A 13,467-nucleotide genomic window follows, 5' to 3' on the forward strand; every position below is an offset into this window, starting at 1 on the left:
TGGGCATTACGATTTGATCACATTCTTGATGTTCGAGATCATTTGAGAATCGTGACAAAACGTTTCATTAAAAGATTCCGTATTCAATTTCGTATCGTCGTAAGGTACAATATAAAGAAAAAATAGTACGATCAAAAACATATTTTTCTTTAATAAAAAGAAACAACAAAAAAATATTTATGGAAAAAAATAGTAACGATCAAATACATTTCTTATAATTAAAAAGAACAACAAAAAATATATTTATGGAAAAAAAATAGTACAGATCAAAAACATATTTTTCTTATAATTAAAAAGAACAACAACAAATATATTTATGGAAAAAAAATAGTACAGATCAAAACATATTTCGTATGATTAAAAAGAACAACAACAAATATATTTATGGAAAAAAAATAGTACCGATCAAAAACATATTTTTCTTATAATTAAAAAGAACAACAACAAATATATTTATGGAAAAAAATAGTACAGATCAAAGACTTATTTCGTATAATTAAAAATAACACAACGAAAAATATATTTATGGAAAAAAAATAGTACCGATCACAAAAACATATGCCGTATGATTAAAAAAGAACAACAACAAACTATATTTATGGAAAAATAGTACAAATCAAAAACATATTTAGATATTAAAAAGAACAACAACAAATATGTATGGAAAAAATAGTACCGATCTAAAACATATTTTTCTTATAAGTAAAAAGAACAACAAAACAAATATATTTACGTAGGTTCAATTTATTTATTTTTATTTATCTTGTTCAACTGAGACACTCGTGAGATGTAGTATGAGATAACGAAAGAAGAATTTCTCGAAAAATCCACAATTCTTCCAGTGGTATGCTCCTCTCTCTCTCTCTCTCTCTCTCCTCTCTCTTCCTCTCTCTCTCTCTCTCGCTTTGAAAACCAACACGTTAAAAGTCCGGTGAGAGGTAACGAACGATTATTCGAGAGTCCTGTTTTAGGTTCCTCCTTTCGCTATCTTGCAAATGAAATAACGACATTGGCACCTACTGGTTTCTTCGATTTCTTCTTATCTTTGATAGGATCATCTACGATTTATAGAATTATTTTTATCTTTATTTAATTTTATTCCGAAAAAAAATCTAAAAACTTTTCTTCTATCTAAAATCTCTACGAACGAATGAACGATGAATTAGTGCAATGATTTTCCATGTTTAACGAAACACATTCTGGATCACCTGTAAAATAATATAATATAATATCTATTAAAATAGAAACACGAGGAAAGAAAAATAGAGAGAAAACCATACCGTTTCTTCTTACTTTGATAGGATCGCTCTAGGATTTATTTAGAGATTTTTTTATCTTTTTTATTTAATTTTAATTCCGAAATAAAATCTAAAAACTTCTTCTATCTAAAATATCTACGAACGAATGAACAATGAAATTCTGTGTGTAATCATTGGCCATGTTTAACGAAACACAATTCTGGATCACCTGTAAAATACGATAAATATACTAAATATATAATATAATATTATATATATATATTATTAAATATATAATAATATATAATAATTATATATATAAATATAAAAAATAATATATTAAAAAATAGGAAACACGAGGAAAGAAAAATAGAGAGAAACCATACCGTTTGCTTCTTGTCTTTGATAGGATCCTCTAGGATTTATTTAAGATTATTTTTATCTTTTTTTTAATTTTAATTCCGAAAAAAAATCTAAAAACTTTGCTTCTATCTAAAATATCTAGGAACGAATAAACAATGAAATTCTTTTGTGTAATATTGGCCCATGTTTAACGAAACACACATTCTGGATCACCTGTAAAAATACGATAAATGTAATAAATATATTTCATATATATAAATAATATAATAACTATATATATAAATATAAAAAATATATATTAAAAATAGGAACACGAGGAAAGAAAATAGAGAGAAACCATACCGTTCTTCTTATCTTGATAGGATCATCTACGATTTATTTAGATTATTTTTATCTTTTTTATTTAATTCGATTCCGAAAAAAAAAATACAAAACACTTTTCTTCTATCTAACAAATATCTACGAACGAATGAACGATGAAATTCTTTGTGCAATGCTTTGCCATGTTTAACGAAACACATTCTGGATCACCTGTAAAATACGATAAAAAAATAATATATATATATTATATATATAAATAATATATATAATAATATATATATATAATATAATAAAATATATATTAAAAAATAGGAACACGAGGAAAAAAATAGAGAGAACCATACCGTTTCTTCTTATTTTTGATAGGATTATCTACGATTTATTTAGGATTATTTTTATCTTTTTTATTTAATTCGATTCCGAAATAAAATCCAAACAACTTTTCTTCTATCTAAAAATATCTACGAATGAATGAACGATGAAATTATTTGTGCAATGATTTGCCATATTTAACGAAACACATTCTGGATCATCTGTAAAAATACGATAAATATAATAAAATATTAATATATATAAATAATATATAATAAATATATATAATATAAAAAATAATATATTAAAAATAGGAACACGAGGAAAGAAAAAATAGAGAGAAACCATACCGTTTCTTCTTAGCTATGATAGGATCATCTAGGATTTATTTAGAATTATTTTATCTTTTTTATTTAATTTTAATTCCGAAAAAAAATCCAAACAACTTTTCTTCTATCTAAAAATATCTACGAACGAATGAACAATGAAATTATTTGTGTAATAATTGGCCATGTTTAACGAAACACATTCTGGATCACCTGTAAAAATACGATAATATAATAAATTATATTAAATATATAAATAATATATAATAATTATATATATAATATAAAAAACAATATATTAAAAATAGGAACACGAGGAAAGAAAAAATAGAGAGAAACCATACCGTTTCTTCTTATCTTTGATAGGATCATCTACGATTTATTTAAGATTATTTTTATCTTTTTTATTTAATTCGATTCCGAAAAAAAATCTAAAAAACTTTTCTTCTATCTAAAAATATCTACGAACGAATGAACAATGAATTATTTGTGCAATGATTTGCCATGTTTAACGAAACACATTCTGGATCATCTGTAAAACACGATAAAATATAATAATATATATATATATATAATAATAATATATAAATAAAATATATAATATAAAAAATATATATATGATACCATCATCTACGATTTATAGATTATCTAGATTATTTTATTTAATTCGATTCCGAAATAAAATCTAAAAAACTTTTCTTCTATCTAAAAATATCTACGAACGAATGAACAATGAAATTCTTTGTGTAATAATTGGCCATGTTTAACGAAACACACATTCTGGATCACCTGTAAAAATACGATAAATATAATAAATATATATTAATATATAAATAATATATAATAATTATATATAAATATAAAAATAATATATTAAAAATAGGAACACGAGGAAAAAAAGAAAGAAACCATACCGTTTCTTCTTATCTTTGATAGGATCATCTACGATTTATTTAAGATTATTTTTATCTTTTTATTTAATACGATTGCGAAAAAAAATCTAAAAAACTTTCTTCCATCTAAAAATATCTACGAACGAATGAACAATGAATTATTTGTGCAATGATTTGCCATGTTTAACGAAACACATTCTGGATCACCTGTAAAAATATGATAAATATAATAAATATATATTAATATATATAAATAATATATAATAATTATATATATAAATATAAAAAATAATATATTAAAAAATAGGAACACGAGGAAAGAAAAAATAGAGAGAAACCATACCGTTTCTTCTTATCTTTGATAGGATCATCTACGATTTATTTAAGATTATTTTTATCTTTTTTATTTAATTCGATTCCGAAATAAAATACAAACAACTTTTCTTCTATCTAAAAATATCTACGAACGAATGAACGATGAATTCTTTGTGCAATGATTTGCCATATTTAACGAAACACATTCTGGATCATCTGTAAAAATAATATAATAATAATATATTATAATAACTTAATATATTATAATAATAATAATAATAATAACAATAATATATTAAAAATAGGAACACGAGGAAAGAAAAAATAGAGAGAAACCATACCGAGAAAGAACTTTCTTCTTTCGTTTAAAAGATACGATACGTGCGATCGAGCGTGGAACGAATAAATATAACAGAAAGGATCTCTTTCGTTGTTCTATTATTTTCATTTCTTTTTTTTTTTTATTGCTCCCCCTTTTGTATTCGTTTTTATTGTGACTCGATCTACTTATTTTCCACCCGTTCATCTTTCTTTCTCTCTCGTTTATTTTCCAATTATTTCGTTCAATTTGTCGTGTCTCGTAAGAAATCGATGTAATTTGCCGAGTCAAATTCGTCATTTTTTGTTTAAATAGGCCATGGTGTTAGTTTTTACTAATTGAGAAAATAATTGAGAAATCTTTGGGAAATCTTTTTCTTTCTTTTTTTTATTTTCTTTTTCTTTTTCTTTCTTTCAAGCTTAGGAATTAACTAAGCGAACAACTTTTACGATACTTTTACTCGGTCTTATTAGGCCGACTCATCGTGATCAAGAATTCTACGATGTTTATAAGAAGGAAAAACGTAGATACTTATCGTTAAAATGGTGAAATCGTGATTTGTATATATATATATATATACATACATATATAAATGCATGTAACATATACATATAAGCAAAGACATTACTTTTACTTCCTGAACTCTTCTATTTCTACGAAAAAAAAAAAGAAAAACATCCACGGAGTTTTGTAATTTTGAATTAGACAGGTAATTACAAAACTCACGAATTGTTGTTGTCCATTTTTAAATTCTATAAAACACACCAAAAAAAAAAGAAAAAAAGAAAGAATATCTTGAGTGGACGTTTACAAATATGAACACGAAAAAGAATAGATTTGAATAAACGAATGACGCGTGTCAAAGATCAATGACTACAAAATACTTAAGTTACGTCAGATTTGTACACTTCGAAGGATCGTCGAACCAATCTCATAATTACAATAAAATAACTATATACAGGGTGTCCCGTAACCGATGGTATACGTAATAACATGGTATACATAAGAATGACATCAAAAATTAGCATTTAGAATGTTTGAAATGTATATTTATGAAAATTTTAATAACATTTACACAGAGGTTTAACAAAGATATTATTAATCAATTAATAATTTCACGAATATTATATATTTTCACATCGAATATTAAATATATCAAAAATATATATCACATGGAATTACTATTTAATTTTTCATTTCGAAAAGCCCTCGACTGTGTGTCCTCTTTATTTTCGAAGACATTATTCTTCGACCTTTTAAAAAATACAAAAAAGAAAGAAAAATATATAATACATCTTCACGTAATGCCCTGCAGAAATTCAGGAAGCAAACTATACATCCATTATTCAGATGGTGATCCGTTATCTCTACACATCATCGGAACCTTCGACGACATCATTCACGGCCTTGAATAGATGTTAAACGTTTCTTATTTCCGACGCAATTTGTATCTTTCGTTTCTTAGCTGTGACCTTTTTCACCTAAATCCTCGTTCCTTTCAATAGGTCTTTCATCAACGATACACCTTTTATGGCTTTACGTTGTGCATCATAAACTTGACCTTCGTAATAATTAAACTTTCTATTTATTACAAATATTTCCATTGATTATTTCAATAAAAAACTTTTTAATGAAATGACTTACTATTTGACAAGAAAATAATGATAGAATTAATACAAAATTATTATTACATTATTAATTAAACATACATTCCAAATTTTATATTTAGCAATAATTATGACAGTGGACTAAAAGACGTAAAATTGAAATAATTAATTGTATAATTTATTTAATATTATAATTATTTATATTATAATTTTTTTTTTAACATATATTGTACATACTCTTAAACTTTAACATTTCACTTAAATATGAATGACTATTAAGACGATTATTTAATTCAAACAGTGAGTAAGCTACTCTAGTGAGCCACTATAGTGGCGCATCGACCTGGAAAAAATATTCGCAAAAGCCACTTTAGTAGCAGGCCGGCTAAGGCGATATCGGTGCTTTACCTTTAGTAGTGCTACTAATTTAGTAGTGCTTTACCTTAGATAGTGCTTTACCTTTATCTTATTTACCGCCGGTAATGGTAGTTTTTTACTTTTAAAATATCGATCGTCAGTAATAAGAAGGAAAATAAATTTATCGACCGAGGTAATCTAACCGTGTAAGATACTATCAATATTTGGTATCAAATTTAAATATAATCTTTAATTTATGTAAATCAAGAAGCATCATCATAATGTGCTTTCGATATTTAATTACTATCTTGGATCAGTCTTAACAAATTTGAAAAATAAAATAAATAAAAGATGTTTGTTGGGTTATCGGTTGACACATGTCGACGCCATTTTTGTTCGGATCATCGGCCACGTCTTAACTTCATAGCCGAGGTTTCTTGTTTAGATCTAATACTGGATTTTATTCGTTGAATTTATTAATATATATTACAGTGAATATTCCTTAAACATCTAAAATGGTACGTTTTGAACATTCCGCTTTCTATATTGTAAATATATTATTAGAATTATCGATAAACACCTGTAGAGACAAGTGTATCGACTTGAGTACTCTTTTCTAACACTCGACACGTCAAAATATTTATTATTACATATTATAAAATATGTTTATAAATTATGAACATTTACTATAATATATTTACAATAATATTTAATTTATTATAAAGATTTACTGTGAAATTACAAACACAAAAATTGTATTCTCAGTAAGAACAAGACAATCAGTATGTCTCTTTTGCAGCCACTAAGGTTAGATATTAAAAGAAAATTGACCGCCAGATCAGATAGAGTTAAATGTGTAGATCTTCATCCAAAAGAACCATGGATGCTGTGTTCCTTATATCAAGGCAATGTTAACATTTGGAATCATGAAACTCAAACACTTGTTAAGACTTTTGAAGTATGCGACTTGCCAGTTCGAGCAGCAAAATTTGTACCTCGCAAAAATTGGGTTGTCACCGGATCTGATGATATGCAGATTAGAGTATTCAATTATAATACTTTAGAGCGTGTACATTCTTTTGAAGCTCATAGTGATTATGTCAGATGCATAGCAGTACATCCTACTCAACCGTTTATTTTAACCAGTAGCGGTAAGGAATTATATTAAATTTTTAATTCTAATGTATATGTTATTAAGAGTTGTTTTAATCTTTATCTTTATTTTTAAAAGATGATATGTCAATTAAATTATGGAATTGGGAAAAATCTTGGATCAGTCAACAAATTTTTGAAGGACATACGCATTATGTCATGCAAATTGTGTTTAATCCGAAAGATAATAATACTTTTGCCAGTGCATCCTTAGACAGAACGGTAAAGGTATGGCAATTAGGATCATCCACTGCTAATTTCACGCTTGAGGGTCATGAGAAAGGTGTCAATTGTGTGGATTATTATCACGGTGGAGATAAACCTTACCTAATATCAGGAGCGGATGACAAATATGTCAAAATTTGGGATTATCAAAATAAAACTTGCGTTCAGACATTGGAAGGCCATACACAAAATATCTCCGCAGTCTGTTTCCATCCAGAATTACCTATCGTTCTAACTGGTTCTGAAGATGGAACGGTTAGAATATGGCATGCTGGAACGTACAGACTGGAATCTTCTCTTAATTATGGTTTTGAAAGAGTTTGGACTATTGCTTGCATGCGAGGCTCAAATAACGTAGCTATAGGTTATGATGAAGGAAGCGTCATGGTAAAAGTTGGTAGAGAAGAACCAGCTGTTTCTATGGATTCCTTAGGTGGAAAAATAGTATGGGCTAAGCACAGTGAAATCCAACAAGTAAATCTAAAGGCGTTAGGTGAAGAAGCTCAAGATGGAGAACGATTACCGCTAGCTGTTAAAGATATGGGTGCTTGTGAAATTTATCCTCAAACTATTCAGCACAATCCAAACGGAAGATTTTTAGTAGTTTGTGGAGATGGAGAATATATAATTTATACTTCTATGGCATTGAGAAATAAAGCTTTCGGACAAGCATCAGAATTTGTTTGGGCAGCTGATTCCAGTCAGTATGCTGTTAGGGAAAGTACTACGTCTGTAAAAGTCTTCAAAAATTTCAAAGAGAAGAAAAGTTTTAAACCAGACTTTGGAGCAGATGGTAAATATTTCATTCTATTGCTATATAAAATATTGTTAAAACTAACACCTTACTACATAATATTCTTACTTATCGCAGGCATATTTGGAGGGTATTTACTTGGCGTATCATCTGGATCTGGTCTATCCTTCTTTGATTGGGATACATTAAAATTAATTCGACGTATAGACATTCAGCCTACGCATGTTTATTGGGCTGAAAATGCTTCTCTTTTGGCATTAGCTACCTCAGATCAATATTTCATTTTAAAGTATCATGCTGATGCTGTCGCTAATGCAGCTGAGAATGCAGAGGATATAGAAGATGCATTTGAGGTAACGATATTTTCTCGTTTTAATCTTATTACAGTAGATACAAAATTCTATAACAAATGATCTTTATTTTAGATGGTAGCAGAAATGACAGAAGTAGTAAAAACAGGTCTTTGGGTTGGCGATTGTTTCATCTATACGAATAGTGTTAATAGAATAAACTACTTTGTTGGTGGAGAAGTAGTTACAGTTTTTCATCTAGATAGGCCAATGTATTTACTTGGTTATGTACCAAGAGACAATAGATTGTATTTATGCGATAAAGAACTCTCTGTTGTTTCTTATTCTTTATTACTGTCTGTATTAGAATATCAAACAGCTGTTATGCGAAAAGATTTTGAAACCGCTGACAGAGTGTTACCAACTGTACCTAAAGAACATCGTACAAGAGTAGCTCACTTCTTAGAAAAACAGGTTTGTTTGTGTAAAACATGATATAATAATAAGTTACAATGCCAAAGTAAAAAACAATCTTTTAAATGATTTAACAGGGATTCAAAGAACAAGCATTGGCTGTTTCAACTGATCCAGATCACAGGTTTGAATTAGCATTGGCTTTGGGAGATTTGACAACAGCACATTCCCTTGCTAAAGAAGCAAATAGTCAACAAAAGTGGCGACAATTAGCATCTTTAGCAACGCAAAAAGGAAAACTATGCTTGGCTCAAGAATGTCTACATCAAGCTCAAGATTTTGGTGGTTTACTCCTGTTAGCAACTAGCACCGGAAATGCAAGCATGATTCAAAAACTTGGCGCTGATGCTGATGAAATGGGCAAAAACAATATCTCTTTCCTGTCGAATTTCATACTCGGAGATATTGACAAATGTATTGAAATTCTGTTGAAGACGAACAAAATCCCCGAAGCTGCTTTCTTTGCTAGAACTTATGCGCCAAGTAAGATATCGTCTATTGTTCAATTGTGGAAAGAAAAATTATCAGCGGTTAGCGAAAAAGCTGGACAGAGTTTAGCTGATCCAGAGCAATATGAAAATCTATTTCCTGGATATAGAGAAGCATTGAAAGTTGAACAATTCTTGAGAGAAGAGAACAAAAGGAAAATTCCTGCATCTATGTTCCCAACGATACAGGTAAAAAAATGATCAATTTATTCATAAGACAAATTTATGATATATAAGTTATGAATACAATTTGATTACAGCCCAACATTGACCGTAAACCTATAGAAGAAATGTTGGCAGCTGAAGCAGAAGGAAAATTTAGTTATGCTATTAGTCCTAGTACCAGTACCAGTACCGTAGAACCTGAGACTATGCAATCACAGGAAGCTTTACTCAGACTACAGAATCTTGAGATTACAGGAAAATCGAGTTTATCGAAAAGTACAGTTCCAGAAAAGGTGATCAAAACAAGCAGTTCCAGGCCATTGACTGTCGACGATGATGATCTTGATCTTGATCTCGAACTCGATGATACGATCGATACTACTGTGAGCAATAATCATCGATCTTCTCTTTAAATCTATTTTTTCTTTTTTTTTTTTTCAAGTCTTACAGCTCTGATACGATTCTTCTTTTATTTTACTTAAAATTATTCCCGCATGTTACTCTCTCATATTTGATTTTTTTTTTTTGCACGCTGACACACAATAGACGAATCCAATTAAAAAGTAAGTTTAATGGCACGTCTCAACACCGTTTTTAAGTTTTAGCATCGAGTCTTAATTTAAAAAGAAATAAACGATAGTAAATAATTGTCGAGAAGAATTAAACCAAATGTAAGAAATGGATCCGATGTTAGAAGTAATGAAATCTGCTGCGTCATATGGATCTATCTTTACAGGTGGTCGCAAGTAAAAAGATCCGTTGCACACTGAGCGCAATGCTAATCCTATTGTAAGCGTGACACAAACGATTCGTCTTGCCGTAGGTTCGTGATAATAAACGTCATTCTTCGAAGAATTAGTAACACCATACAGGAATAAGTTGAACTTTAGAATATATATGATCTGAGATAGTAAACTAATACAAGTATTTAAAAATAGAAAGATTTACAAAGAATGTTAGAGGAAAATATAATCTTTGTTAATACTTTTCTTTGGCACTGTACACGTATAATATATCTATCTCATGTATATATTATTATTTATGTTATTCATTTTATTAACAGTGCCACACAAGAGAGTAGGGAATTTTAAGAATCAGTAGCGAATCATTAAGGTCCGCAACGCGTAACCGATATCGTTTACCCCACGAGCCAGTCACGCTGTATTTTGTTTACAGCCTTGTTGCCATAACATTTGCCTTGGGGAGTCGGTTCGGATAGCTCCTACGTTATGGTTACTTCAGCAAGTTCCTCGATTTTGTCACGCTCTGCTTCTCTCTTCTACAATCAATCATTTCCTCTTCTTCTTCTTCTTCTTTTTTTAACTGAACCCTCAGTAAAATAACAGCATTTATATTAACATTCGTTTAAAACAAGAAATATTTATTCTACGTTGATTATATTTTTTTTAAATTTGTTTTAAAAATTTTATTTTAAAAAGTATACATAATTGTTACGTATAATCTATAAATAATTATTATCCATATAAGTTACATTATTTATTATATTTGTTGTTTGCTTTATAGAAATTTATATATATATATATATATAGAAAAATGTTATATGTTATGTATACATAATTCTATATATACGTTTATAAATGAAATATATTTATGATTTCAGGGTGTGAATTTGGAAGACGAGGATCTTTTGGAAGAGGATTAGCCGATAGATAAAAAAACGTTAAACGTATCTGTTACACAAACGACAATTTCATTCCCCTTCCATCAGTCATTCCCCAAAGAATCTACGAGATTTCTTTAGAAACAAGTATTACAACAAAAATCTATTGACTTTATATTGAAATCGCATCAATTACAAAATTTAAATAACGCAAGACTGCGATTGCTTAATAATACATACTTATAATTTTATATATATATATATATAAATACATATATATATATATACATATGGTATATCGAATTTTAAATGTATTGTTAATGTAAGGAGAAGTACAATTAATTGTACAGCAAATTCGATCGTGTTTCTCTTTTTGTACTAACAATCTAAACTTCATATAAAACGGATATTTAGAGATGGATCCGAAGTGAAATGAAACCAATTGGAAATACACGATTAAAAGAAGAAAAAAAAAATTACATAACAAAATATCATATCTCTTTTAAAAGAGACTTATATAAAGAAAATTAATTTTAAAGTTACTTTTATATAGGAAATAAATAGATTCATAGGTATATGAAATAATGTAAAACAAGAGGATAAAATCTGGATGATTATGAATCGAAAATACATAATTCGATTTACATATATTAACGTAGATTAAATTCTGTAATATCGTAATTTCGTATTTATTTATTTTCGATATTTCGATTATCAAGATAGCGTCCTTAAAAAACACGTTTACACGTGAAAATGCCAGATCAAGAAGGTCGTTGTACAAATATATATTTCGTTATTCATATTAATTTCGAAATTTTTATTTATAACATGCGATAATCATGCAATAATATCGTTGTTCTCATTGTGTCAAACTCTTTTCTCCTGTTTTATTTTTCTTTTTCTCTTGTTCTCTTTTTCTTTCGAATTTAAACGTGACTCGATTTTCGTGGCCTCCTTGTACAGAGAAACTAAGCCCCGATGCACGCGTTACGTGTCGCGAGAAAAACAAAGAGGAACGTTTAGTACGAGTCGTACGTGCTCACCGACGAATTTTAAGAAAGAAGGAGGAGAAAGAGAATAAGAGGAAAGAAGGATCGAAGCACGCGTGTTCCGGTAAAATATAACGCCGTTTTTAAACCATTTTGCCTGGTCTTAAGGGAAACGTGTAGGTGCAAAGAGTTACGTTTTCCAACGAAACATAAACCATATGATAAATTTGGATCGTCCAAATGCAATCTTTTCAATATACGTATTTGACTAATAATAACTATTCTATGTTAACAGTATTGAACGTTTTCAATCGTTATTCTAAAGCTTTACTCCTTAAAACACGATCCTAAGAATATTTATTATCAATTTTTCATAAATATAAATATTATTGGTATGTAATTATTTTTAAATTTAAACACATATCAAAATAAAAATATCGATGTAAGTATTACATCGGGGGAAACGTTTCCAGTAATGAAAACTAAGAAAAGGCATACGTAAGCATTCGAAAGAGTTCAATTTGCTGGCAGATGCAAAAAACGCTTGAAGAAAGTTGTCCACAAGCTTGTCGTAAAGAATCACGTCAGAAAATTGTCATGATATTTCATAAATCATTGACAAAATTTCAATAACGTCGTATTACCTAAAATATCTTTTATACATTTTAATGAATTTTTTGTTCCTATCTTTTTTTTTTTAACCCTTATTTTTGTTTTTTAACAATAAATATTCGACATTATCATCACGATCGATGATCCAATGATTGATCCCCATATTTTATATAATTGATTAATTATAATTTATTTATAATATTATATATATTTATCCTCCGGTTAAGTTTATTTTAAATTAAATTTATATTTTAATTATAAATGTAGCACGCCGACGCACGGATTTACGGATAGTCATCGTCGCACGCTTTTCTGGATCGTTGGAAAAAGAAAAAAAAGAAAAAAGGAGCAAGAAGAAGAAGACGACGAACGAGAGAGAGAGAGAGGTGGAGAGAAAATAAAAAGATATCATCCCGCGTGAGTTTGCTCGAAAATAGAAACGGTCCTCGTTGACGGCCGAATACAAATTGTCCGCGTCATTGCTTTGCACCCTGCGAAACTTAACTTTTTTGTTTCTTTTTTCTTAGACGACGGGAGGAAGGGGCTGGGTGGAGAAAAGAAGAAAACTAAAAGAGCAAAAAGAGAGAGAGAGAGAGAAACCTTAAAAGGTGGATTGCTTCTCAATCTTGAAACCAATGATTATTTA

General features: G+C 28.8%; 1 protein-coding gene across 2 annotated transcripts; it reads left to right on the forward strand.

The window, feature by feature from the left end:
• The first annotated feature begins 6,422 nt into the window (after positions 1–6,422).
• LOC122517415 (coatomer subunit beta') lies at positions 6,423–12,506 on the forward strand. 2 transcript variants are annotated; one of them, XM_043635781.1, is made up of 9 exons: positions 6,423–6,569; positions 6,851–7,202; positions 7,283–8,221; positions 8,300–8,535; positions 8,608–8,946; positions 9,024–9,623; positions 9,695–9,982; positions 10,146–10,162; positions 11,221–12,506. In XM_043635781.1, exons 1-9 carry the CDS (start codon positions 6,567–6,569, stop codon positions 11,225–11,227), a joined length of 2,781 nt encoding a protein of 926 aa, XP_043491716.1. In that variant the 5' UTR covers positions 6,423–6,566; the 3' UTR covers positions 11,228–12,506. The 2 variants fall into 2 exon arrangements, with proteins under 2 accessions (XP_043491716.1, XP_043491715.1); XM_043635780.1 differs by lacking the exon at positions 10,146–10,162.
• Positions 12,507–13,467: the final 961 nt, after the last annotated feature.

This window comes from Polistes fuscatus, unplaced genomic scaffold, assembly GCF_010416935.1.
Source record: "Polistes fuscatus isolate 324 unplaced genomic scaffold, CU_Pfus_HIC Scaffold20, whole genome shotgun sequence".
In the NCBI taxonomy this organism is placed as follows: Eukaryota; Metazoa; Arthropoda; class Insecta; order Hymenoptera; family Vespidae; genus Polistes; species Polistes fuscatus.